At 42.6% G+C, this 27,620-nt stretch overlaps 1 protein-coding gene across 15 annotated transcripts in view; it reads right to left on the reverse strand.

Annotated features, from left to right (window-relative positions):
- Window positions 1-27,620, reverse strand: part of hspg2 (heparan sulfate proteoglycan 2) — an 88,395-nt gene that overhangs the window by 3,923 nt on the left and 56,852 nt on the right. For 4 of the 15 annotated variants that reach the window (XM_056424246.1, XM_056424249.1, XM_056424257.1 and 1 more), the window contains 47 exons: window positions 27,334-27,417; window positions 25,847-25,939; window positions 25,663-25,755; window positions 25,222-25,452; window positions 25,001-25,114; window positions 24,770-24,897; window positions 24,415-24,501; window positions 24,135-24,193; window positions 23,440-23,604; window positions 23,123-23,233; window positions 22,469-22,569; window positions 21,610-21,790; window positions 19,236-19,295; window positions 16,766-16,882; window positions 16,469-16,621; window positions 16,124-16,284; window positions 15,795-15,872; window positions 13,820-13,955; window positions 13,367-13,518; window positions 12,510-12,654; window positions 11,910-12,053; window positions 11,259-11,393; window positions 10,971-11,152; window positions 10,345-10,540; window positions 9,933-10,112; window positions 9,537-9,797; window positions 9,230-9,392; window positions 8,217-8,314; window positions 7,866-8,132; window positions 7,615-7,727; window positions 7,301-7,448; window positions 7,058-7,174; window positions 6,836-6,853; window positions 5,542-5,626; window positions 5,301-5,445; window positions 5,096-5,198; window positions 4,889-4,998; window positions 4,687-4,795; window positions 4,462-4,560; window positions 4,107-4,328; window positions 3,679-3,923; window positions 3,416-3,587; window positions 2,907-3,029; window positions 2,482-2,559; window positions 1,132-1,207; window positions 674-752; window positions 262-309 (listed from right to left, as the gene is read on the reverse strand). In XM_056424246.1, coding sequence (XP_056280221.1) covers window positions 262-309; window positions 674-752; window positions 1,132-1,207; window positions 2,482-2,559; window positions 2,907-3,029; window positions 3,416-3,587; window positions 3,679-3,923; window positions 4,107-4,328; window positions 4,462-4,560; window positions 4,687-4,795; window positions 4,889-4,998; window positions 5,096-5,198; window positions 5,301-5,445; window positions 5,542-5,626; window positions 6,836-6,853; window positions 7,058-7,174; window positions 7,301-7,448; window positions 7,615-7,727; window positions 7,866-8,132; window positions 8,217-8,314; window positions 9,230-9,392; window positions 9,537-9,797; window positions 9,933-10,112; window positions 10,345-10,540; window positions 10,971-11,152; window positions 11,259-11,393; window positions 11,910-12,053; window positions 12,510-12,654; window positions 13,367-13,518; window positions 13,820-13,955; window positions 15,795-15,872; window positions 16,124-16,284; window positions 16,469-16,621; window positions 16,766-16,882; window positions 19,236-19,295; window positions 21,610-21,790; window positions 22,469-22,569; window positions 23,123-23,233; window positions 23,440-23,604; window positions 24,135-24,193; window positions 24,415-24,501; window positions 24,770-24,897; window positions 25,001-25,114; window positions 25,222-25,452; window positions 25,663-25,755; window positions 25,847-25,939; window positions 27,334-27,417 — 6,165 coding nt within the window. The remainder of the gene's footprint in view (window positions 1-261; window positions 310-673; window positions 753-1,131; window positions 1,208-2,481; window positions 2,560-2,906; window positions 3,030-3,415; window positions 3,588-3,678; window positions 3,924-4,106; window positions 4,329-4,461; window positions 4,561-4,686; window positions 4,796-4,888; window positions 4,999-5,095; window positions 5,199-5,300; window positions 5,446-5,541; window positions 5,627-6,835; window positions 6,854-7,057; window positions 7,175-7,300; window positions 7,449-7,614; window positions 7,728-7,865; window positions 8,133-8,216; window positions 8,315-9,229; window positions 9,393-9,536; window positions 9,798-9,932; window positions 10,113-10,344; window positions 10,541-10,970; window positions 11,153-11,258; window positions 11,394-11,909; window positions 12,054-12,509; window positions 12,655-13,366; window positions 13,519-13,819; window positions 13,956-15,794; window positions 15,873-16,123; window positions 16,285-16,468; window positions 16,622-16,765; window positions 16,883-19,235; window positions 19,296-21,609; window positions 21,791-22,468; window positions 22,570-23,122; window positions 23,234-23,439; window positions 23,605-24,134; window positions 24,194-24,414; window positions 24,502-24,769; window positions 24,898-25,000; window positions 25,115-25,221; window positions 25,453-25,662; window positions 25,756-25,846; window positions 25,940-27,333; window positions 27,418-27,620) is intronic. The other 11 variants (XM_056424261.1, XM_056424248.1, XM_056424247.1 and 8 more) reach the window with 10 other exon arrangements.

Below are 27,620 nucleotides of genomic sequence, written 5' to 3' on the forward strand. Positions count from 1 at the left end.
TCAGCAACAACTGTCGTAATAGCAAACATGAGGCAATGCAGACGGATTGCTCCCGACTGTATTTGTTGAAGTCTGACAGAAAATCCCTTTATGCAAAAAGCAAGAATAGTAAGGATCCTCTTGTTGTTTTAAATGTTTTATTCGAAATGACGGGATTCTCCAGTAGGATCTCAAAACTGTTATACACATTTGAATGTCAAGCACATGTTATGAAACATGCAACAACAACAAAAAAGGTGTGTCATGTGTTTGAGTGGATACCTTTTTACTAGCATGCACCTTTCGCAAATTGCGTGCGCCATTGGTCTCCTGAGGGAAATGGAGGGTGAGTTAGAGAAGCAACATGCATTTATTTAGTGGTGTGAGATAGAGCTTGGCCCGCAGTCAACATGCCCAACGATGTCACAGCCTCAGTGGGACAAGTATGCATTAAACTGTGAAATGAAAAAGAATGGAGTATTGTGCAAGAGATGTATTATTGTTGACACGCAAGTTAAACAATAATTATGAAATCTTTAATAATGAGGTAATGGTGATGATTAAGAGTGCTTAAGTAGAGTAGTACGGGTGAGGATTAAAATGTAAGAGGGAAGGTGTAAGTATCCGTTTTAAAATGTGGATTAAACCTTGCCTCAGTAAGATTAGAAAGTCTGAAGGCACGCCCAGGACTCACCACTCCCTGCCACAAGATCAGGCCCTCAGAGGAGCCTGTGTTGATCTCCAGTTCGATCGTCTCTGGCGAGTGTTGGCCGCTGAAACAGAAAAGAAAAATAACTATATTTTTTACCCATAATTGTTTCATCAACTCCTAATAATACATCAGATTAATCCTTCTTATATATCTTCTTATATACAGGCTTTGGGTTTAAAAATCTCAAACTTTTTTTAAAATAATGTATAATGTATTTGATCAGGCAGCATATCCGAAACCAGCCAAAACATCTTGAGAGAGGTTTCTTTGGGCAGTTGATGATTGCATTGGGAACATTTATATTGGATATAAAAAGTGATTTATCAAAGTGTTTTATGAAACTTATTTTCGTCTAAATATTCATGGAATCATGCATGACTGGTATTTCTTTTTGTATTATAAGTGTTATAACAGTAAATAAAATAATAAACTATAGTTACCTTCTTGGGAAAACAGATTTAGGAAGGGCAATGTATCCATCATCGCTGAAATGAGCCGCATACTGATAGGGTGAATCTAGAAAAAAATACAGTAAATACAAATCAAAATGATATTCAAATAATAGTAAAGCTGCTGTGGACTTTCATTCACAGTTATAGGGCCCTCCAGTGGCAAAAGCATGAAAGAAACCCAAAGGCTTGGTTACATACAACATTAAGACAAAGAAGAGGTATCCTGAAATCACAAAGACATTTATTGTATTTGTTTGTAGTGTTTCAAGCGAGACCATATAACAATTAAAATAAAGAAATAACACATTCGTTCTCTTGTTGTTGAATTCATAAGAAATAAAACAATAAAACCTTTATGCTTAGTAGCTTGGTGGCTTATGACATTACTGCATTTGTTGGCTTACTGTCACAATAGGTTCATTTCAAGAGATCATTTCAATAAACTTAGTTAGCCACCCTAAGCACATATCAAGTTGTAACAGCAAAACATCAGTGTATAAAGATGATACATTGCTTACAACTTTTCCATTGTAAGAACATCATGTGTTTTCTTCTCTCAAAGGCTACATTGCCAGGCACTTTATGTGCCCCAAATTCATATGCAAATACTGCAATTTCAAAAACAAAAATAACAAAAACCTTCAGCACGACCACACCAGGCTCAATGATGCAAACCGATGACAGTCCTCACCAACACATGGGCAAATCAGTTTCCATTCCTCACACCCTGCACCATCTCTGAGCTTTCAGAGAGCAAACTGAACTCACCACGGTCCATGCACCAATACCTACGTACGAAATGTATCGCACCCAAACCGCATCACACTGCTTTCAACAAACGTGGTCGAGTTGTTAGTCACAGCATAAATGTGTGGAAGAGATTTAATGTTCTGACAGACGGATTAAGTGAGAAGAACAAGTACTGTTGTTTTATTCTTGTACAGACGGGCATTCTTGAGGTGGACGGACAGGACACAACATGTAATGTTATGAGTAGCCATCTTACAGGCATTGACATGTCATTAAGGAAAAAGAAAAACAAGGGGAATTCCACATTTCCATCTGGGTCCAAAAACAGGCAGCATGATCCAGTTGATCCCCCAACAACAGTTTACCATCCTGTTACCTTTTATTACAGATGCAGAATTTCCCTCTCCCAACCTTACAGAAGGCATCAGAGCCTCAGTTGAGTGCAGGGGCATGTTTGGAATGCACGAACATGTGTTAGGCAATAGACAGTTTGGGTTGAGCTTGGAGGGGACGGGGGGCCCCTCGAGCTCAGATGGGCCCCTGTTAGTCACAGTCGTGTCAGGCAGACTGAATATTAAGATACTGTACCATTTGCCTCGCTACTTTCCAAATTCCTCAGGGCCTCGGGGAAGCTGGAGACCTGGCCTGTGTGTGCAGGATATATAGCTATGAGAGTGCAGGGGTAAGACATACGTGATTACTGAGGGTTAACCCTCCCAGCATGCAGTGCAATGCTGGGGGTGAGCTGTCTGATGTTAGAAGGGCTTCATACTGTGGAGAATGTGAGTCCTGTGTGCTCATTAGTAGTCGTTCTGCTTTGATGACGAATATTTGTGTCCATAGGTTGGAGGTGTAAGCAGTAATGTGATAACGGGACAAATGCTTTGAACATTTGGAGTTTTGTTTTTGAAAACTGCTTTTGCTACTGCATAAGAATAAATTGTGCTAATGCTATTAGTGGCTTTGGCTTGGATACAATATTTGGTACGGTTGCGTAGCTAGTCGATACTTACTTTCTCCACAGTTTAGACCTGTGTGGCCGGCCGCACACACACACTGGCCATTGACACAGCTGCCGCCATTTTGGCATTGAAGGTTGCTCTGGCACGCGTCTTTCACCACCTCACAGCGCTCACCTGTGGGGTCACACACCAGTTATGGGTAAGGAGTGAAAGGTCGGGAGTCAGGTTTACACCAAAGGCCGGGCGAGTTCATAGGCTCTGGAGAGAATACATTATAAATGCTAATTGTTTTTTGGGATTTATCCACTTAAAATATCCAGATATTTTTCAAGGAGCAGATCTGTTGAAATGTATTCATAGTTGGATTTTCTTGAAGCCAATGAGCATAGTTCATAGTTAAAGTCACCTTTGACAAAATACAGCTCGATAAAACATCTTCTATTTTTATATAATGAAGTAGAAAATTGTCAGAAAACACAAATGTGATGCAGGACTTCTGGGCAGATAAGATGCATGCTTGGCCTTTTCCAGTGTTAAGAAGACTGAGTGTGAACACTAACCTTCGAATCCGTCCTCACAGAGGCACTGGTACTCATATTCAACATTCGACATGCAGTGACCACCGTTCAGGCAGGGCCGGTGGTCACAGGGGCTGTTGTCCACACACTGGCGGATAGATCTGCTTTCTGTGAAGCTGTAGGACAGATCCACCTTTTTGTTGTTGATGGAAACCTAAGCACGCAGCGCAGACCAGTTTAAGCAACCAAATACAGAACAATATCAATTACATTTAATTCATTTTTTCATAACAGAGAGATCTCACCTCTCCGATACATCCCTCAAACAGTTCGCTGACATTGGCCGGCTTAGGCAGGATGTCCATGTTGGGAACTCCTCCCAGGTACATGGGGGTGTGGATATTAAGGCCCTGGGATTTTCCGGGAGACGTTTTCTTCACCACTGGGCCTTGATCAACCTTCAGGTGGCCGGCCTTCTTGTTTTGCTCGACCACAACTCTGTGCCACTGGCCCAGAGTGACTGGCTCTGGACTTAGAAGGATCGCTTGGCCTGAAAATCAAAAGAGGCCCAGATAGATCTTGAATGTCTTTACCTTTTTTTGAACTCTTTGCATCTCAATTTGAGTCTCTCTAACTACACAAAAAATGTTCCTAATGATAATTTACAAAAGCATTTAGGACAAATAAATCAATACCTGAATGAAAATACCAAAGATATGCGTTAAAACTTTACCTGTGCCCAGTTCATATCTGAACTCTACATGTCCCTCCACCATGGAGATGGCTACAAAGTCCTCCACCTGTATTTTCTTCCCTCCACAGAAGAACATGAGGCCATCTCTTTCCAGGGGCTTGAACTCCAGCTCAACACGCAGGTCATCATGAACATTGGTCAGGGGAGGATAGGCTATGTATGACTCCTCGCCATCAAACAGTGGAGTGGTCACCAATTCCCCTAGTGAAAGTGAACAAGAAGGAAAATACATAATAGAGAATTTCTTCTAGGAAAAATATCAATATCAATTTTGCATAATTCACTAAAATACGTGGGACATTTTTTGGGAGATGATAGTAACTCCCTGTTTTACCATCCATGCATTTGTTTCCAGACTTGCCAAGATGGCAGCGGCAGTCATAGCCCAGGCCATTTTGGCGGTTGATGCAAGTGGCGTCTGGTCCACAAGCCTCTGTTAGAATTTAGGTCACAGAGACATACAACTTGTTATTTCTTAAATATTGGTGCACACGGATAGAGTTGATAGAAACAAGCTATTTGTTTGTATGTTGGTGGTCGTGTGGAGCTTCTCATGTACCTGAGTGACAATGCAGGGATGAGTGGTGCTGGCAGTTGCTGCCTGTGAATCCTCTGGGGCAACCGCACTTATACAAGCTGGCTTCTGAGTCCTCACACCTCCCTCCATTCTGAATAATGACATGGAAGAAATAAACTGGATGCAATGGAATTAAACACAGCCAAAAAGCTACAAATACATCAAGTGGATGGATGTAACTGACCTGGCATGGGTGGTCTTTGCACGTGGGGCAGTTTGTGACCCCAGTAGAGCTGTGGTCGAGGTCTTTGAAAATGACCTCCTCACCCTGGATGACCAGCTGACGGATACAGCCTGCAGAGTAGCAACATTAAATAAGGACTTCACGCCAAGAGGACTTTTTCCTCCATAAAATGTTTCCTTTCATGGTGTAAACAGAGTGACGTCTTACCAACAAAACCAGTCTTAATCCCAGCTGTTTTGGCGAGGACTGTGTAGTTGGGATAACCACCCACATGCAACTCCTCATTCAGATCCAGGCCCTGGAACTTGCCCTGAGGACCGAATACATACATTTATGAAACATATCAACTTGAATGAATAAATCAAATGGTCATATGTGAAAGTGGGAGTTACATAAACATTGACAGAAGTACCTGTGAGCTGCCGTTGATGGGCTCCCCTCCATCTACTATGATATAGCCCAAAGTGTGGTTGCGATACAACTCAACTGTGTGAAATTCTCCCAGTTTGACAGGGTTGGTGTCGCGTATGCTGGCCATACCTGAGCCCACGTCAAACCTAAGACAGCATCAGAATCATTGTAACAAGGTCATCCTGCTGTCTTTCTGTCTATTAGCAGAATTTTTAAAATCAGTATAAAGTTTATAAACTGACCTGAACTCTAGACGGCCGCCCACAAGTCCCAGAGAGATAAAGTCTGCTCCCGTGGTCCTCCTCTGGCCATTGTAGAGGATCATACCTGCACCACAAAAAAAGAAAGAGTAAGAATAAGTACACACTTAATCCTAAATGTGTCCCCTACAATAATAGCAATCTAAATAGTTCAATAGATCTAGTTTTCTAATTCAAACAAGTGGAATCTTCCAGTTTGTTCAATAATTTTCTTGAGTCAGAGGTGGAACATTTCCGTGTTTCAGCTTTGTCTCAAGAGTCATTCATATGGAAGAGAAATTCTTTGAAAACTGGATGCTGGATGGTAAGCAGCATGCTACGGCGGGGCAAGTTTAAAGCCAACCAAAGCCAGGTTATAACCTGTCATCATATCTGGGCATCACTCGGCTGACAAGTGCAACTAGTCACATGATACTAGCAGTCCTCTTTTTTCTGTCAGCACATGCTGGGAACACATGCTTTATGTGAGCCACAGACGCTCACAGGGAAGTGGGAACATGCCCTTTCACACATCTATGTACTCTCTGAAAGTCCTGAAAATGAGTGATCAAGTCGAATGCATAAATGTGCAACACAAAGTTAATAGTTCAAGTGTTCACACATACATCAATATTCTGATGTTTGTAGCACACATTTATACATTTAAGGAGCAGAGCGTGTTCAAATAGCTTCCGCAATACATTTGTGGCCTGTTTGTTACCCGATGGGTGGGATGTGGTGAGACAGTAAAAATCCAAAGAGTGACACATTAGTTTAATCTATTCAGTCTAAAGAAGAACACATTTTCCTTTCATTTTTGAAAATTTTTCCTGTTGCTTTTATTCATTTTGCTGTCCTGTCCCCACACATCTTGCACCAACTGGGAATAGGATAAAAGAAGCCTTTTCTCTTTTTTTGCAAAGGCACTTTTATTGTTGCTGTCACTATTTTCAGAACTGTAGACATTTTTCAAACAAAGAACAACTCAAGAAGTGTGTATGTAGAGTTGCATTTAACAATTCTAGCATACAATAACTGTGTTTTAAGCAGCAGTGCTGCTCTGTAGGCAGTGTGGAAGCTGATAATGTTGACTGGGGTGTAAAAGTAGATTTGTAACAAAACTATTATGAAGCCTATGGAGTTTTATGAAAGCCAAAATGAAAACATGCACCAATCTCTTTCACAGCCCCAAAATCATCTCTGCGCTGTATGCATAATATGAGAGAAGGATGGAGCCAAAAGCAGTGCTGCCAACATCAGTCTGTAGTTCCTGTTGTTCTCAAGCCCTGAGACTCACCAGCGTACAATATGAGACCTTCCCACCACGTTGGTGAGGGGGAGAAGGAAGGGACAGAAGACGCATTGAAATTATACATGAAGAAATATGACAAACATAGTACACAACATAGGACAAAAAGCTGAAAACATTACCAAACTGAAAGATACAACAAGAGAAACGTCTAAATTGATAAACTATTACATTTAACTGGGAAGCAAATGTATGGTTGCATTTCCTTACCATCAACATTGTCAGGTCTAAAGTTGATCTTAATGCTGAAAGCCTTGTAGGCATGTTTGATGGTGGGCAGGGTGAGGTACGACAAAGGTTCCTGGGCAAAGTATGGTATCACTCTCTCTGGAAAAAAAAGCATATCATCTATTTTTAGAGACAGAAAACAATGCAGTTCATACTCAACATTTTTCCTTTTCATTTATTTATTGACATTCCTTCCCACGGTACTCTCTCTACACCCGGACTAACCGTGAACTTGAAGTGTAGTAAAGGCTTCCACTCTTCCTTGTTTGTTGGAGGCGGTGCAGACGTATATCCCAGAATCCTCATGGCTGACACGAGGAACCGTCAGCGCGTTGAGCTCCTGGAAACACTTAGGAGGAAGCTCTTCTTCCAACTAGATACAGAAACAGACACAATCAGCATTATAAATAATATTAGCGTCAACAAAAAGTCTATTCTACTGTATGGAGTCTATAGACATTATAGAGTATTTAAATGAGTTCAGAAACAATGACTCTTGAAATATGAAGCTGCCTGAATTAAAGAGGTATCTTGGTTACCTTGGACCATTTGATCTCAGGTGAAGGGTATCCTGAAGCCACACAGGGCAAGACCGCATCAGACCCCACGGTGACCTCCTTGGTTTCAGGCAGCGCAGCAATTTGAGGAATGGCTGTGCGAACAGTCAAAGGTTTTAATGAGTGGTGCCAGCGTAATGCATCAGTGTGTATGTGCAAGTGCATGAATTGAATGTGTGTCATGGAAGTAAAGAGAATGTGTTTAAGTTCATTTTCTCCTCTTGTGCACTCACACTGGACGTTAAGCACCACATGCGACTGGACCGAGCCTACGTCGTTGGTGGCCGTGCAGCGGTACTGCCCGGCGTCGGCCTCCGTCACCCTCTCGATCCTCAGCATGCCGTCCTTCACCATGATATGAGCAGGCAGAGACCCACCGACTTTACTCCACTTAACTGTGGGCTCTGGGTCGCCAACAGCCTGGCACTCAAACTCCACAGAGTTCCCTATCATCACAGTCTGCACCGAGGTGCGCACGTTGATCATGACCTTTGGCAGGGCTACGGAAAAGATAAGAACAGCAACAGGTTATGTTTTGATGCTACACGGTGTATACTCGTATATTGGCAGGGAATGTAGCAGACCTTGGATAGTCAACCTGGCCATGTCCTGGGCCTGACCGTACACACTGTTGGCTCTGCAGATATAAACGCCTTCGTTGCTCTGCTCCAGGTTCTCAATCCTGCAGAGAGAGATTAAATAACACACATTAAACACTTAACACAATATCTTAGGCCCCCTATTCTTAAAGACCGAAAGGAATTTAAATGTTTTGGCCCATTTAAGGATAAGCCTGGTGATATATGTGTTGCTTATTGTCAACAATACCCATGAAAATACCAAAGCCTGATATAGCTTATTCCTCTAGCAATTGTTGTCCAAAGCATTTTTAAAATCCTTAATGAGCCACACTATTGCACATGTTCCCTTATTAACCCTCCTGTTACCTTTCGGGTCAATCTGACCACATTCAATGTTTAATGTCGGTGTTCCTTGGGGTCACTTTGACCCCAGGCTGTTTTTCACTGTGTCAAACATATAAGAAATATCAACTTTTTTATATATTTAAAGGGCTATTTAGGTAGTCAACAAACAAACATAAAGTACCTCACACTTAAACTTGGGAAACAATATTAATTCTAATAATGTTCTGGAGGTTTTAATTGCTGGGGGGCAAATTGACCCCGAGGGTAAAATATGTTAGTAAATGTAAAGGTAACAGGAGGGTTAAGATGAATATTTGGTTGTGTAGTTTTATTTTGAGTCAATCCTAGATACAGTTCATCTTCCTGCTGCTTTAAATATTTGCTAGAGCACCAAATACAAGGCTTTTACTCCTGTTTAATATAGGTTTGTGACTCTTTTTTTATAGAAGCTTTACAGCTTCAGAAGGAACCAACAGGCTCAGTGCTGAAATCCACAGAGAGGCTTGGGAAGTATTATCCTTTAAGTACATATTATGTATAAATTGTACTTAATGTTGTTTCTTAATGGGGGAATCATGCAAAACTGGCAGATTGGTCATTCAACATCATACGTATTGATACACTCAGAGCTGGTTTAAACAAACAGACAGCGATATGAGTGGATGAGTCACCTGAGCACCCCATCCTTGACGTGGTGGTTCGGAGGCAGGGCTCCACCTTCCTTCAGCCACTCAATTTTGGTCTCTATACCACCCGCTGATGAACAGGTGAACTCCACAGCGCTGCCTTGGGCCTTTACTTCAACTTGGGGTGACACACGCACTGCCAAGGGGGCTGCAGATGGGAAGGAAAGAAATATGATTTAGTTATTGAGTTCTCTGTAGGAGAGATGTATATGTGGTGCACAATGTGTTGAGCAATTCACTATCTAAAACATGATAAAAACTTGTCAAATCATTATATTATCAATCAACTTACATCTGACTGTGACTTTAGCGATCACCTCGCTGTTGGCTACTTTGTTGGAGACCACGCACTTATAGCTCCCAGCATCCTCAGCGGTAGCCAGGTTGATCTGAAGATCTCCTCCGCTGACCTGGGCCCTCGGGGGCAGGTTTCCGTCCAGCTTGGTCCAAGTGTAGGTCAGGGGAGGAGTGCCATGCGCAAGGCACTGCAACCTGATCACCTCCCCGACCCGCACAGCCACATCGTCAGGCACAGAAGTGGCATAAGGAGGCGCTAGAGAGAAAAAAGGTTTACTAGGCCTCTATGTTTTCTCAAGAAATATACATTACACAATGAGACATTGTATACCCACTGTATATGCCACAACATGAATAAATGAATAATAAATGACAGCAAACAACCACTCACTCTCCACATCGAGCATGATGGTGACTTCACTGGTGCCCATGTTGTTGGTTGCAGAGCAGATGTATTCTCCGGAGTCTTGGCGGCCCACTGTGGGCAGCACCAGGCTATTGTTCTCCAGGTTGTGTCTCCAAGGTAGTGGAGACCGCAGCTTGGACCAGGTGATCGTCGGGGGTGGGAGACCTACAATAGCAGATTTCAGAGTCAAAACAGAAGTTATATGCTCTGCAATTTTGTTGTTGCGAAGAATTACATTTTTTTATTCTTATGGTATTCGTTACAATAAAAAAAGGTGGGGCAGGTATTTTGTTTTTAGACGTCTTTGGTTTTGGAGATGCAACATGAAAAGGTTCCACAGAAAGACAAGAGAAAAAGGCGTCAAGTGAATTCCAGCTGTATAAATGACCATCATTACCGTGGGCCTCACAGCGCAGCGTTGCAATCTGCCCTTCCACCACAACCATCAGCGGCTCAGGAACTGAAGCCCTGGGGACTGTGGGCACTTGGGAGCCTCCCTCTACAATGACCTCCACCTTGGTGTCAGTGGTGCCCTCGTTGTTGCGAGCTGTGCAAACATAAGTGCCCCTGTCTTCTGGACGTGCCACTAGTATCTGTACAAGCAAAAACGAGATATCTCACCAAACATAATTACACAAGTTCAGAACGTAAAGCTGATATCAAACATTGATTTGAAGCATTAAAGCTACTATGAGGGATTTAATTGTGTGTTGATTTTGGCGGTCCCTGTGGACTAAAGTGTTAGTACACCGGAGTCCCTTTAGAAAAGCTCTCATTTTACAGCAGCATCTGATTTGTCCGCACCTCCCTCACACCGCAGTGTGAGGAACCGATGAGAAACATAGAAAATAACTCAACTATATAGCTGGCCTTCTTGCACATGATGTCCGTCTACTTATGTAGGTCACATAGAGAAGGCATTAACGTGAGACTGTTTCATGAACACTTAAAAGTTCCTCATACTAACTTCAAATAGCAACACAGAAGTGTTGGATAACAAACAGTTTGTGTTGGATGCATCACCTGCATGACTGCATTGGACTCCATGGGCACGGGGCTGCTCAGCATGGTCTTGCGGTTGCTGTCCAGTCTGTGCCATGAGACTGAAGGGCGGGGCTCTCCTGATGCCTGGCATTCCAGGTTAATCGGTTCTCCCACCCTGACATGTATGGGTCCAACAGGGGTGACAGTGGCCACAGGAGACACTGAGGGCACAGATACAAAATAATGCAACTCTGTATCCGATCAGCCACTAGAGGGAACCCTTCACTGAGAGCTCTATGGGTGTGAGAAGACTGAACTCTGGCTTACCTTTGACAATCAAAGACACAATGGTGTGAGTGATGCCGAACGGGTTACTCGCCACACAACGGTAGGCACCATGATCCATAGGGCGGGCATTGGTAATGGTAATAACAGAACCATCAGGGCCAACTTTAACATTATCTGTAGAGCAGTGTAGCAAAACATTAAATATGCTATATAATATAATGTTAAATGGTACCTGACTCATTCTGAGCCTGATTCACAAATGTTCTTCAGTTGCACTTCGTGTGATCCACTGTTTTTATCTCTTTTCATTCCTCCAGTTGTATGGAAGAGCAAAACTATATCGCTGGAGTAGCCTGGACAGTAGTTCCCAATCTTGTGTCTAAATCACCCCTTGAAGATATTCAAAATTAGCAGAATAAAATGTCAGAAAAAACTAAGCTGCAGAAAGAAAGCATGTCATCAAATCTTACAGGGCTAAATAACATGCACTATTTTATTACTGGAAGAAATGTCAATGCAAGTCTACAGAAAAGGGATTTGAGAAAAAAAGAGTTCTGAATTATTCAATAAATGAAGTAACAGAGGAATAATTAATGGGTGGGTTGTATATGCAAATTGGTGGCAAAATAATAACATCATAAAATCAGAACTCATGAAGCAGGTTTACTCCTCAGTGTGTGTGGTTGTTACCTGGCAGCGGCTGGTTGTTGGCCAGTTTCCACTGCAGTCTGACAGGCTGGGCTCCGCTGTACACCCGACACCTGAAGCTGGCCGACTCCCCCACACGCACTGCAGAACTGTGGGGCTCTATGGCGATGATTGGACTCTGAAGACCTGCAGCAGAAAGCAGCGTTTTGGGCTCCCGACATTCTATTCGAACATTGCTGTTTACAATCACACTTCATAAATCACAGAAACCTGAAGTAACAAATAACTATTCTATGGTCTTCAACGGCAGCAGTGAAATAACTCAAACGTCACTGAAGTCCAAGGAGGAGTGGATGAGGATGAGATCATGGGACAGTAGTGAGGAAAATCACTCAGTGTGAGGTCACGCTGGGCTACACTGGAAAGTACATTCATGAAATGAGGCAGTGTAGTGTGACACCCTGCCATGTAATGCCCAGCCCTTTATGTATTATTCCCAGCCTCTAACTGATGCTGCCATCTGTAATTAACATTAAATGTATCCTAATCCCTGTCAAGGTTAATCAACAGGCTCTTTGTTTTTATTCCGTTGAAATACTAAATATTCCACCTGTACGAGGCCTGAAGTGTTGAGCAATTTACGTGAAGATGATGAAGTGACAGACACCGACACAGAGGCTTGTTGGACATGAGATCCTGGGTTTCCAGAGTTGCCCTTCACCCGACAGATATACTCCCCTGAGTCCTCTGGAGTGGCTGACAGGATACGCAGCTGACTGCCCAGAACCTGCAAACAGTAGACAAGGAATCAAGTCACTTCAGTTCAGCTTACAGGAAAACTCATCAATTTACTTCTGACAAATTAACACTACTACCACCTCTATTACTACTAGCACTACCACTACTACTACTACTACCACTACTACCACTACCACTACTACTGCCACTACTACTACTACCACTACTACCACTACCACTGCTACTACTACTGCTACTGCTACTGCTGCACCACTGCCACTGCTACCACTACCACTGCTACCACTGCTGCACTGCTACTACTGCCACTGCTACTGCTGCTACTACTGCACTACTACTGCTGCCACTGCTGCACTACCACTGCTACTACTGCACTCTGCTACTGCACCACTGCCACTACTACATGCTCACTACTGCTGCTACTACCACCTCTACTACTACTACCACCTCTACTACTACTACTACCACCTCTACTACTACTACTACTACTACTACTACTACTACTACCACCTCTACTACTACTACTACTACCACCTCTACTACTACTACTACTACTACCACCTCTACTACTACTACTACCTCTACTACTACTACCACCTCTACTACTACTACTACTACTTCTACTTCTACTACTACTACCACTATATAATACACATATTTCCTTTGTTGACAATACAACATTAATATGGCATTTAATGGGGGCACAATGATGCCTTTTTCCTTTTGCATTTTTGTGTGATTACCTGGTGGTTAGAGGAGAGTCGTCCACTGGCTTTGGTCCACAAGACTTGAGGGGGAGGATTTCCACGGGCAAAACAGTTGAGCTCCAGATTCTGACCCTCCTGGACATCAGCTATAGCTGGCTGGATGCTGACCACTGAGAGGCTATGGTCTCCTGCACAAACACAGGCGCTATTGACTGTTTATCTTTTCTTGGTTGTTCAAGTGGATGCAAGGGCTCGTGTTACATGTACTTGTATACCTTTCTGTTTTACATTCAATGTGCTTTGTAATTAGTATTGGTGAAAATGAGATGATTACAAGGAAACTACTATTTGTGTTCCTGTGTTTCTCCGAGGCTGTGTGTGTGTGTGTTTGGGGGGGGGGGCGGGGGGGCTTAGGGTGTTAGTATAGGATGAAAGGGTGGAGGGGGATGGTTATGGGTTTGGTTCTCTTTTCCTACCAGGTCAACTCACCTTTGAGCACAGACACTTTAATGGGAGCACTATTTGAGCCAATGCTGTTGCTACCAACACACATGTATGTGCCCGAGTCGGACATCTGGATGTTGGGGATGAGCAGAGTACCAATGTCGGTGCGGTCTATGCGAGCCTGGAGAAGACACACCAATATGTGACGAGATTAGACACCTATCTCAACTACACCATGATATACAGCACTGTGAATTACAATAATATGATTTTACGATTATTTACATCATTAAAAACATGTCATGTCAGATGCAAAGCAATCACTTACTTGTCTCATGTCGCTTTAAACAACACACATAGGACATTGCTGACATTACTAGCTAATAGCAACACAAAAGCACTACGAAGTCGATCTTTAAGACAAGACAAGAGCTGTTATTGCTACACTTAAGTCTCAGGAAATGGATCTTTGATTCAGGATTTATATGACACTATACTTTGAACATGAAACTGTGCACAAAGTACTGTTAATATTTCTACAATGATTGGTGGGGTATTAATTTGTTAAGAGGAGACCATCCAGGCAACTTTTTTGTATTTTTTCAGATAAGAAAAAAAACATACACAATACACATTTAGGGGGTTATTTTACTCCACTAATTGCATTTCAAGTTTAAATTGTATTTCAATATTTAAATTAGATCACGTGTCATTTGCATATTTCATCAAAACATCTAAAAAGACTTGTAATCAACTGGGGAAGATTCATGGTACTATCTATCAGGTAAATGTTTTACCTCCTTCACCTGGAGTGTCTCCACATTATAATCAGTGACAACACAATTTACTACACTAGTGTCAATATTCTAAAACTATATGATTGATTAATGACTGATGAAAAAGGTATGGAGAGTTAGAATTGACAATTTGTGAAACATTGATTTGAGACGGTGGTTACTTTATAAAGCAGTTAACTGAGAAATCTTAGAATAATCTCGAGCCAGTGCCTCGGTAATCAAAATATCCACCATCAAAATCGAGTCAGGACCAAAACTCTTCTTTAATTACAACACTCAAGTTTAAGGACTCTCCAGACTTTCTGGTTTACCAGCCATTGACAACTTGACTTGTTTGTACACTGCTCCACATGGCTGTCAGAGGTCCAGCAAGGCTGAAAATGAGCTTTCATGAAGTTTGGAAACAAGTGTGGAATCAGGAGGGGAGGGTCCAGGGAGGGATTACTGTATCCGGGGGGTGTTGGGGCATCCACGGATAAAGCTGCTTAGCTCCGGCTCATTCAACCGTGAGGGAGGCTAAACCGAGCAGTGGCTGAGGCGGGCCCACACTCAATGTGTGTCTGAACCCATTGAGGAGTTTTCAAAGCAAGCCGTTTGCTAGAGCATAGAGAATTTCTGCGTGGTCGCACGGCAGAGCCCGGCTCTCCCTGGGAAAGGCTGACACAACGCAGAGGCTCTCTGAGGCAGCACTAAACAGGCCCCGAAGCCCTCATCGGGACGAGGAGGGCTATGCAGAAACCAGACCAACACAATACCCCCTTGCGTTGGGGGGCAGCGGGATGCGTTTGGCACGGAGCAAAATATGTCTGAAATACCTACAAGTAGCTCCTGTATACTTAGTCCTGTTAATACACCCAATGGAATGATGATGGTCAACTGAGCGCTGAGAGCCAAAACAAGTCAGGGATGGGATGATGTGACAGCACAAAACAAAAAAGGACTATGAAACACTTTTGTTAATAAACATAACACGACATAAAAACATGTAGTGCATGCAAATACACTAACAAGTCAACCAGATGCAGCTGGTTGAGTTTAGTGTATTTGGAATTAGCTCTAAAGGGACTTAGTGAGCAGCTGTAGTACATTAGCAGGGCTACGAAGTGTGAATCAAGGACACATTTGATCATGCACTTGCACTTGACAAAGTGTGAGGACGAGGTCAGTAGAGGACAATGGCTTAGAACTATGAGACAGGACGGACATCGGACAGATGGACAGACCTGCAGCTCCTCAATACGTCTTTGTAACACATCGAGACTGTTGCTTTTAAATTGATGGAAACCAAGAGAGGGAATAGCCTGAGTAAACGTCAGAACAGGGTGGGATCAAAACAAAAAAGGGGGAGGAGACAAACAGAGGGAAAAAATCAGGGTAAATGGTCAAAATGCTGAAACAGTCATAACAACTGACAGTGTGATGAAAAAATACCATCGGCACAGGACACACCTCGAAGTGCAAGATAGCGATACAGCTCGGCAGAATGTAAATGCAGTAATTATTCCACGTTAAAATGATCATCAAGGCACTGAGACAGCAGGTGGTATCTCACCTGTGGAGGGATTTGCCCTCCATTTTTCAGCCAGGTGAGCTTCGGGGTGGGTACTCCTGTTGCTCTGCAGTACAACCTCAAGTTGTCTCCTTCATGAGCTTCGATATTTTGGGGACTGACTTGGACTTGAGGCTGGGTGCCGAGGCCAGTTGGGTTAGATTCTGACCAAAAAATGAATAATTAATCAAAAATGCAAAAAAATACCCACCACAGCCACCCCGCTTATTATGCGTGACAGTTCATTACGTTCAGTTGTTCTCAAAAGAGAGAAGGCTCCCCACTTTGTAAGTGTATAAACATGTGTAATAAACATGTAATAAACATTCACTCGAATACAAAGCATACTTTGGACAAAGAGGGAAGCCCGTGCTGTGTGCTCCCCGTGAGTGTTCAGGGCCTTGCAGGTGTACTCTCCCTCGTCAGCTGGGTCCACTGCTGTGAATGTTAGAACGCCACCTCGTACAACAGCTCTCGGGCTCATTCTGTTCCCCGGACCTCCTGCAACGTTCACACAGTTACACTCTGTCACTGAAGCCCGCAGGTCGAAGAAAATAAAATGGCCTTTCCACTCAATGGACTTTAAATATAGCTCGACAAGCTCTGCACCAAGCACTGCAAAAGTAGGGAACTAACTGGTCATACCGATCCATTCAATGGCTGCGGTTGGGTTCCCGCTCACTGTGCAGCGAAACTCTGCCCGCCGGCCCTGCTGGACAGTCAGCACGGAGGGAGTGACAGTGGCCACGGGCTGGGCTTCCTCTGAAGCGACAGGAGGAGAAACACTCGTCAAACACAGCGCAAACTGGAGAGTACAACTTTCCAGGGGTAGCTGGAGAAATAAAGCGAGATAATGTGAATCGCTCTACTGGTGTGAAGGGGAAGGGAGAATATGAAACCTTGTCAGGAGTCTACAACCATTGCGTGGGCATCCATCAAGCTGTGGGAATGCGTTTGATGATCATGACTTGATCAAACTCGGGCCCGTGCCCCCACCCTCGGCAGTCTAGAGCCTCAGAGCAGACCAAACGGATGGGAGGTGGCAGGCAGGCATTGGCATGGCCTCAGGGCTTTCTGCTGTCTGCACCAGTTTGCCTGGCTGCTAGACTTTGAATTAAATCCCGAATGATCCCAGGGCGACAGGGCAAAAGAAAGGTCTCTTTTAGTCGGGAGGGATGAGTACGAGGCCATCTAAGCAGGCTGAAAACCTCTGGGACTCTCTCACCTTGGTGACATCAATACTACAGGGCGCAGAGACGTGTCATTGTTCTCTGTGGGACACAGGGCAGACATGACTGCCTGAAGTCTACAATGAACAGACGAGTAACATGAGAATGAAAATGATTTGAATGTGGGTATACTAGTATTTGTAAACGGGTTTGGTTGCACGTTTTGTAAAGCTCTAGGATTAAATAAGTGCGTTGATTCAGTCTGGTTAAAAAAACACATCATTTCTCACTTCACCACCTCTAGTGCTCTCCATCGGACAGTTTTGTCCGGATAGAGCAGTCCAGATCTCGAGTTGTCGGTTTGGCTCCGCCCCAATAAAAGCGAGGTGGATGGAAATGTATTATTAAATATTACATTTAAACAAGAACATGAAGAGTTTGCAGCCGTCTAGCTGCTCTGTGAGGACGAACTAGACAGCACTACTGTGAGGGTAACGACAAAGCTTAGATACGGATGTTTAGCTGGTGTAATGTTTAGCATGTTCACCAGTTGGTTGAGCATGTTAGCAAAAAAATCTTGACCAGATGATGGCACTAAATGAAAAATATCACTAAATGGAATATTACTTTTAATTACGAAGGGGACATGAATGCGTGTTAATTACAAATATTGGGCTCGAGCAAATATCAGGGGATCCTCAAAATAAATTAGATTTAGCTTCTTGGGATCGCAAATGTATGTAGAAAAGATACTCCGAGATACTACTAGAGGTGAGGAATAAAAATATGATTTTATACTTTTAATTAATTCAATCTTTAACTTCTGAATTAAATATGCTGTATAGTTTGATTTACATCTATTAATATCACATTAACTGTGTTATTTTAAATCCACTTCCATCAGTGTGACGCACTGAAACCTCTCACACTGGACTCTGCTACCCACATTCAGCTATAATGCAATAAGGTTGGGATAGGATGTATTAAGCACAGTATGATGTTTGAAGCCAAGATAACGGCTAATTCCAGGTATAGCACGTTTCCTGAGGAGGAAAAGAAAAAAGCGAAGTGCGAAGAGAAAGAAGAAAAAGGGACTTATCTTGTCACTGAATGTGGAGACGTTGTAAGTAAGCGTCTAGCTTGTGATAATGTAATAACAGACAAATTACACTCCGAAAAAGACATTTGAGTCAAATGTCCTTTTTAGAGTTTAAACTTGCTGATTTATTGCAGTAAGCAATAAGTGATTTCTTCATTTTGCTTTCAAGATTTTTTAAATATATCATTAAAATTCCTAATAAATAAGATTCCTTATGTTTGATATTTTTTTTGTTCATTTTAGAGGGACATTGTCCAACATTATCCACAAGTTAAGATATCTCTTCAGGAATGTTACTGGTTTGTCATTCACACTACCAGCTTTAAAATGTATTTGGAAAAATATATTTTCTATGTTTTGGCCTATAATTACTGTAAAACACTGACAGTGATTGTTTTTTAAATGATGGCTACTTGACTTGACATTCATGAGGAGTTGCCCTTAGAATGCAGATGCACTTTTAGCTGAAGTAATGACCCTCGATGAACCCAGAGAGCAAGGTAGGAGCCAGTAATGCTCATGTACAATCCAAGCTTTGACTCTTTAACATGAAAGGAACTTAGAATATAATAATATATACTTATATACTGAAAACATATATCCATCTTTCGCTTGTAATTCAACTTAAGACGATTGCTAACAAACAGTATAAGACAGCACAGAGGCTCTGGCCACTCATGTTTGTTGAGAGTTTCTAAAGATGCTGCTTGGTGGATTGTACATGGGCGCTAACTGGCCACCAGTATATCCATGCTGAGGATGATGAGTGCATGCAAGACACAGAGAGGGAGAGGCCGGTCCCTCCAGGGAGCCCGGCAGAAAGGAAACCATGCCCATGCGGACTTACGCTTTCCATGTCCTTCAAACATTTCATAGGCTGTGTAAAACATCTGAGTCTGTGAGGCCTCTGGAGTTGTGGGAGGAAGGGAGGGGAGGAGGGGGGATGGACAGGTAAACTGATAGGTCAGGCTTCTGGGTTAACAGGAAATGTACCTCTCCCAGAGACACCTATCTCCAAATGTGGGCTGTGTCTGGTTTCGTCTAATTAGTTCCAAAAACAACACACACATCATGGAAAACATGCACAAAAAAAGAAATCGTGAAATTGAATTAAACTTCCACCAACTTGACATCAAGCACCAACGGTACTTTTACCATTTGGAATTGTTTTGATCATGACGGTGCCAATTAGTTTATTCAATGTGTAAACACTTACCCGGTGTATATTTATTGAGAAAATGAAGATCACCGTGAATTGAAGTATGTTGGTTAGAATGTCCATTTGCTTGTAACAAGTTCACGCTTATCTCACACTTTACACCAACCAAAGACAAAAATGCTCCAAAATGCTGTGAATTCAAAATCAAGATACACAAACACACACATAGAGGCACAAAGATCATGACTATGAGAACTGTGCAGCAGCACAAGGAGAGATGGAGTTATGCAGCGTGTAGCCACACATGAGACATGCAGGTTAGTAGCAAAAAGCAGTTTAAAACATTGGGACACTAGTTCTATTCCAGCTGTTAAAAAGCCAACAAACAGCCTGTGGTTATTCTGACTTGATCAAGGTAATATATGTAAGTGATACACATCCATGAATTGGCAAATCACTGAGATCAATTGTCATTATTTTAATCAATTTGCTCTTTTATACAAAATATTTTCACAGTTAAGATAAATACATTACAATGTGACATGTGTGCAGTACATCAGATGGGTATTCTTTAAAAAGAAATGTAAAAAAAAACTCTTTACAGAAGCACCTTTGGGTATATTACCAATCATATATCATTTGAATAATGAATGAACAAATGAAGCTAATGCAGTCATTGTAAAGTAATGAAGATCAAACGATGAAAAAAGATTTTAAATGTGACCTGTAAGTGTAAGATATTCTCAGAGATATACAGTTTATATAAAAATATGTTCTTATAAAAACACTTGAAATTGCTTAAATGTAAACACACATCATGCAAGGTAATTGCATTCACATAGCAAATTCTAACATTTCTGATGTATTTGATTTCATGGAAACATTTCAGGATAACACATTTCAGTCAATCAAAAAAAGAAAATGCGCCAGCAACATTGACTGGATGTAAATTGAAATACCATAATATACATTTGGAGATGATTTTTGACAAAATTAGGATTACAGAATTTCCTTTTTTCGATAAGAAATATTTTACGTACTAAATCTGCCAAGTAACAATCGATACAAACAAGACCGACTTGTGAAGAAACTAAAGGAATGAAGGAGTGATATTACAGCAGTATAACAGCATGAATCCAACCACAGGTTCAACCAACTGCATGGCTAATAGCACCATGTTGTTCATTCAGCATTTCCGGAAGGAATACTGCGTATTAAAGTAGAACAATACAAAGTAATCAGGGGTAGTGGGTTCTTCCTACTTCTCTTCCAGATACACTAAAGTCCTGTTTGAATGGCAGTCACCGAGTCACTATGCACCACTGGTGGCATCCACATTCCTCCTCATCACTATACACTCCAGCTCAGGCAGGGAGTGGCCCCAGGAGCCCAAAGTTTAAGACACCAGAATCCAGCACCCTGCTAGTGAAACCTCGAAGAGCAGAAACCAGCAATGGTACCAGTGACCACGGAGCAACCAAACCACCACCAATTCATTCAACCCATGTGAAAAAAAAGACAGAAAAAATCTGCAGTAGCCTTAGTAGAGTGTTGGAGGAAAGCATTACCCACAAATCACTGAGCTGAAAGAGTGCTCATTAAAATTAAGTGTAATGGATGTGTAATTATTTCGAGAGCCCATTAGTTGAATCTGAAACTGCATACTTGACCCCTTAAAATTGGTATACTACAGTTTAAGTGTTACCAAACCCACAAGCTGTATTTCTTCATATATACTGATCAGAGACATACAAAGCAGCAAGTTAAATAAAAGGCAGCAAGAATAGCTTGGCAGTATGATAATAAGACACAGCATTTATGTTGGTATCTGAGAGCAGAAGGCGAAAGCATTGGGAGTTAGAACGGCAAGCGTATTATGCTGTTAACCCAAAGCTGAGTGTTTGTAGTGCATGATGACAGATGCGGTAAAACAGAGACGCATGCACCATCGCAAGCCTGAGGGGAGTTTGGGAGTTTGAGGTGAGGGAAACGACGGGAGCCAGAGCTGGTAGGGTAGCTGGGGGGTGATGAGTAATGGAATGCGGTGCCGAGGATCACGAACCTGGCACGTAGAGGATGGCATTGCCCTCGTCCATGGCAAACATGTTGGAGCCGGTGCAAACGTACGCGCCTGCATCCTCGGACTGGACGTTTTGAATGGTCAGGATGCCGTTGAAGTCCATGGCCCGGTTGGGCAGCTTCCCGTTACCCATCCGTGTCCACACCAGGGTGTAGGCTGGGGACTGTGAAGGCGCGCGCAGCAAAACACACGAATCACAAGATGCGTGCGATCTCAAACATGGGACCGAACGCTCTTGTTGTTTTGCGAACTTTTTTAAAGAAAAGACTAAATGTTCTGTTGTATATGTGCTTACAGCGTGGTGGCCACATGTGCTTTTTATCATATATACACTGAAGTGAAATGAACCGCATTTATCGATTATTTTAATAATTTAAAATATAATAGATGAGTAAAATGTTAAAATAACAGTTTGACATTATATTTTTCCATTCGCTTTCTGGCTGAAAAGATGAAGAGAGTACCTCTCTCAAGTCTGTATGCTAAACATGAAGCTAGAGCCAGGAGACCGTTAGCTTACCAGCACCCACAACGCTCCTAATTAACTCCCTATGTCTTGTTTATTTGATTTGTACAAAAATAAAAGTGTAAACACAACAACTTGTGATTTTACAGGTAAGGTCATGGAGTCTTTTCTCACCACGAAGAAGCCGGGCAACCAGCAGTGGGTTTCAATGAAAGGCCTTTAACTAAGCTAAGCTAAGCAGCTGCCGGCTCCAGCTTCATATTTAACAGACAGATAGGAGTGTACGTGATGAATCTAACTCTCTGCAAGAAAGTAAATACGAGTATTTCCCAAAATGTTGAACTATTCCATACTACGATTATTATCCAGGGTTACCTTGCTCTTCGCAGTGCAGATAAAGTTGATGGTAGACCCAACCCTGACAGTCTGGGCTTTGGGCTCCTCGATTGTAACCTCAATGGCTTTGGATGGGACACCTGGTGAAATGCAAAAAGATAATTAGTTTATACTGAATGGTTATAAATACAATTAGTGTATTACAAAACACACAATAAAAGAAAACTGATCAACACCTCCAGGTGACCCTGTGAACATCTAAACTTATAATTACATCTTTGCACTTTTAGTTATTTCTGCTGCCTTTTCTTCATCGACTGCAGCCATTCTGTCCAAATGTAAAAATTAAGCTCCTAATCCAACCCAGTCTGCTCAGCATTAGATGCAAGTCATTTATCACAGTACCGTATTACAAGAAACAATTTCAAATTAACTAGAAAAGCAATAAGAAAAACCTTCTTTTGCCAGCTCTGTTACGCTCTTATACCAACGATCTTACACTAGCACCTTATAAACTTTAAATATGCAGCCTGCACCACAGTGCAGTCAACTAAAATAAAGAATGAGGTCTCACATAATCCGTGCATAAGCAAACCCATGTGTTGAACCACAGATGGTATGTATTAAGCGTGCTGCACTCAGCAACATGAGGGAAACATCTATTTGCTCGTGTTGCAGCGAGACCAAACACACTTGTGACAACGATCTCAGCGCGGCTCCTGTTGGTGCTGCGCTGGTCTCTGCAGGTACAGATATAGACTCCGGCATCTCTCGGCTGGACGTTGGGGAAGTACAGCTCCGCTCCTGCACACACAGATGATCCACAGGTTTTGTATTCAAACATACATTTGTCTATCAATAATAAAAAACATTATTTTAGATTAAAACCAAAATAAAGAGTGCATAAATCACACTTTAATGACATTTTTGGGATTTCTTGGCTCTACAGAAAATGCTTGTTTATCCATCCGGCGCTTGTTGTGGCCATGTGGTTGAAGTGTTTGCCCTACCTTGTCTGCGTCTGTCAGCAGTGCTGGAGATAGATCGGCCATCCTCTCTAGACCAGTAGAAATAGTGCGGGGGAGAGCCGGACACCTGACACCGGAGAGTGACAGAGCCACCATGGGACGACTGGACCTTCTCTGGGTAAACCTTCACCACTAGTGAGGCTGCAGCTGAAAAGTGCAAAGGTCATGACAAATTAATCAGGAATACTTTCTAAAACATCAGCTGAATGGCATAAAAGTGGGATTTCATAAAGCAAGCTTTGGCATTAAGCTAGACTTTTTATGTTGGTCTCACAAAGTAGAACTAGATGGAACCCATCTAATGACTTCTTCAGGTGTTTTCAGCCGAATCTGGTCAGGGGCAAGTTTAAAGGAATAGTACGCATGAATGAAAATATACACTTATTACTACTAAACTCTCTTATATCTATTTTTGTTTTCATTTAACTATGGTTAATATTTCAAGTTCTAATATTGTATTTTCACTTGGGAACATAAATACAATCTTGAATCTTTTTCCCACAGCGTTTAATGAGACTGTGGTGGTTGGACCTCTGACACAATAAGGAGGTCTGGGGGCGTGGTCTGGACGTCCCTATTAAGTTCGATCTGGTGCACTTTGAGAGCAGTTTGAATTGGGAACAGGGGGCTCCGTCTCTTCTCTGTCTTACTTCTACTTAAGTGAACTGTAGCCTTACCATCGTATGGACGACACTTTCGTCTCTCCTGAGGGTTGCCAACGTATCCAGGAGCACAACTGATGATGGTAAAAAAATATATCGAAAACAGCACTTGACTTCAGTGAACAATAATGTTTTATGCAGCTTAAGATTTGAAAGAAATACCCATTATGGGAAATTAGAGTTTAGAGTATTCAGAGTATTTACTCGGTAAATGCAATTTATCAAAACAAACTATATGAAATGATTTCAGTAACTGTTCTGACCCACATCAACACAACATGTAGGGTGATCTTACCGTTCACAGTACTGGCCAGTGTATCCAGGCTGACAGGCAGTACACTGGTAGCCTCCATTTCCAAGGCTCTCACAGGTGGGGGAGAACCTGTGACATGAGTTACACACAAGATGAACTGTTGAGCAGAAAGTCCGTAGGATAGAAAAAAAATTCAGAATCACAATTTCAGTCGGAAAATGAATATATAATATTTCTTGTTAGTTGGCAAGAACTAAGTCAATAATGGAAAAGCAACTCCAGAATTTACAAGACAGGAGAATTTGCTGTATAAACCAGAGCAAGTGAGCCGTACACAGAGTCTTGAGCTATTAATGGAGGTGGAATGTGAAGACTTGGTCGATGTACCAGTACTCACTGGTTGTCTGGGTCATTATGAGGGCATGCGCAGGGCTGGCAGTCCTCTGGAGTGCCAACAGTGGGGTCACCGAAGAAGCCAGACGCACACTGCTCACAGAGCTCACCCTGAGTGTTATGCAGGCAGCTCTGAAAAGGGAAATATACCTTGTGTATAGATCTGCCCATCTTGACAGGACGCTTTAATCTAACATGACAAATATCAGCCATGCGCTAATCTAGTGTGTCGTACCGCGCAGATGCCAGTTTCGGGGTGGCAGGAGTCAGAGTGGCCATTGCATTCACAGAGCTCACAATGGCCCAGGTATAAACCTCCTCCAGTGCGAGTGTACCCAGGTGCACAGTCCTTCAAGAAACATAATGTGTTTCAGACAATTAGACAACAATATGCATTTGAATGAAGGACAATGTTTCTGTATCGCTTATAGTGAAGTCAGCCATTCAGATTTTCACCTGGCAAGACAGTCCCTTGTATCCAGGTGGGCAGCGGCACTGCTCCACCTCCACGGCCTGAGCCAAGCCGCTGTAGTTAGGCACTGAGACTTCCATGCTGATATCAAAGATACTGGAGGACCGCATCTCAGTGGAGTAGGATGCTCGAATCAGGATGTCATCCAGATCCGCCAACACCATCATCAGGTGCTCTCGGGTGGCGGGCATGCCGTCAGGACGACGCCAGTTTTCCTGCGAGATAAAATGGAAGCCGTGGCTTTTCTCATGCAGTAAGAGCACATGTGTTATTTAATTGTATGTATTTTAATCCGAAATCAAAAACAGTCATTGTTGATTAAACAAAATAATGTGATGGAAGACGCCAAAAGGCATTTACAGACATGGATCACTTCAACAGGCCAGATGCTTGCCGATGTACAAGTATTGTGATGGGCCACTCACCTCTTTGAAGACAATCTCAAACTGGTTGATCTCCCTGCTGCCCAGCTGCCTTCTCTGCCAGGGCTGACGAGCTACCAGAGTGATGTCGTTACCCTACAGCAACAACACCGAGCGGTCAGTAAAAGCTGGACACGCTTGTAACCATGGGAGAAAACAGTGAATCAGCATGACGGCGTCTACTCACAATAATTTGGACGTCGCCATCATCAAGTAGTGTTCCTCTTGGACCGGCCACATAGGAGATGGAGTATTTAATCTTGCCGCCGTAAGAACCCACCTAGGACAAGGTTAGCAAGGGAGAGGCTTCAGATCTTTTGCCAGGTCAAACTATGCTGCAATTGCCTTGATGAAACAGAAACATCAAATGGAGCTCAAATGAATGCCAGGTGGCTTGTCAGAGCAACACCGATTGTACAGTAACGTCAAATCCGATGTCCTCGAAGGATGTGAAGGAGCAATCGTCTTTGGACATGTGAAAGTTGTGGTAACCGTCACGGGGCATATTATTCGGCCTATGAAAGTGATTGATTGTAAATGTCGGCCATGGCTCTGGAGGGGAGTTTATTTAATTCTTAGAAAAATGACCGTAATGATGTCATATTCATAGCAGCCTTAGATCCTCAGGTGGGGCCCTTCTGGCTGTTCCACAGTCCAGGCTGAAAACTAAAGGTGACGGTGGTTTTGCCGTCAGGGCCCCTCGGCTGTGGAACAACCGGCCTGACAAGATAAGGCTTGCAGAATCAGTCAACTCTTTTAAATCACTTCTTGGAACACATTTTTAGAGACTGGCTTTTATGTAATGTGGCAGGCTCTAATGAAATATGCTATCCAGGTGCACTATGGGAAGAGTAGAATTCAAGCTTTTTGGAGCTTGACCCATTCTAGAGACTCATGGTCAGGATATCCTGGCTTCTGCTGCTTCAACTTTAGCTGTTTCTTTTCTATTGTTCACTTCTGAGTCCCTCAACTTTATACAAGTGCAATACTAAATCACCGGAGTGTCCCGTTAAAGACACAGAAGACAATTATATAACTTCTAGTATTTGTATTTTTAACCCTACATTTAATACATGTTAAATTGAAGACAGGCAAGCAGGTGAAACCCAAGAGTAGTAAGGGATATTTTAAGTTTCTTTTTCTAATTGTATGTAAAACATGCAGTGTGAGTGGAGTATGAACAACCGTCATGGTAACATGGCACACGCCTCTCTAAGGCCCTGATCAACCTCTGTGAGCTGTTTGTAATTGTTTCAATGAGAGTGAGCGGCAACAGTTGAATAAAGTTCAACTCAGAACAGAAAAGCCCCCGGCGTCATCAGCAGTGTTTTCTCATTGTAGTGACTTTCTTGGATACTGCACTGTAATGTACTATGTCTTTTTTACGAAAGATATCCAAGTTTAAGTGCACTATTGACTATTTGGTAGGTTGCAGTTCATGGTTTGTGTTAGAACTCATTCAGTAGTTGCCCGTGCTGTTTGATCAGAGCCTTACTGTACTATAGTGGAGGAAGGTCGACTGGACATGTGAGCGACTGGATAGAAGGGAGTATGAGGATGGGGGCTGAAGGGCATGGGAAAGGCTGGAGGATACTACGGGTGCTGTTTTTTCTGTGACCTCTCGGGGTTGACCTATGGTCAAGACGGGATGTCCCCCAAAATTCTCACAGTTACCTTTTCCCCTGTGAATTGCTCTGGGAGCTGCCAGTAGAGCAGATCGTCCTGGTGTAAGCTGAAACCTTTGTAGACCAGAGAGTACTGAGAGGCAGAGGAGGAAGGAAAGGCAGAACAGAATAAGGCACAGAAGGAGAGAGTCAGGAAGACTCAAATAATAAGCAGACAGAGGAGTAGTACGAGCAAAGTAAAGAGCATGCTGAAGAGTAAAGCACGATAAGAATATTGGGACAAATATGTGAAATTCAGCTGAACTCTCAAGAACATGTTCTTAAGTATGCATGCTA

This window comes from Pseudoliparis swirei, chromosome 9 (assembly GCF_029220125.1).
Source record: "Pseudoliparis swirei isolate HS2019 ecotype Mariana Trench chromosome 9, NWPU_hadal_v1, whole genome shotgun sequence".
In the NCBI taxonomy this organism is placed as follows: Eukaryota; Metazoa; Chordata; class Actinopteri; order Perciformes; family Liparidae; genus Pseudoliparis; species Pseudoliparis swirei.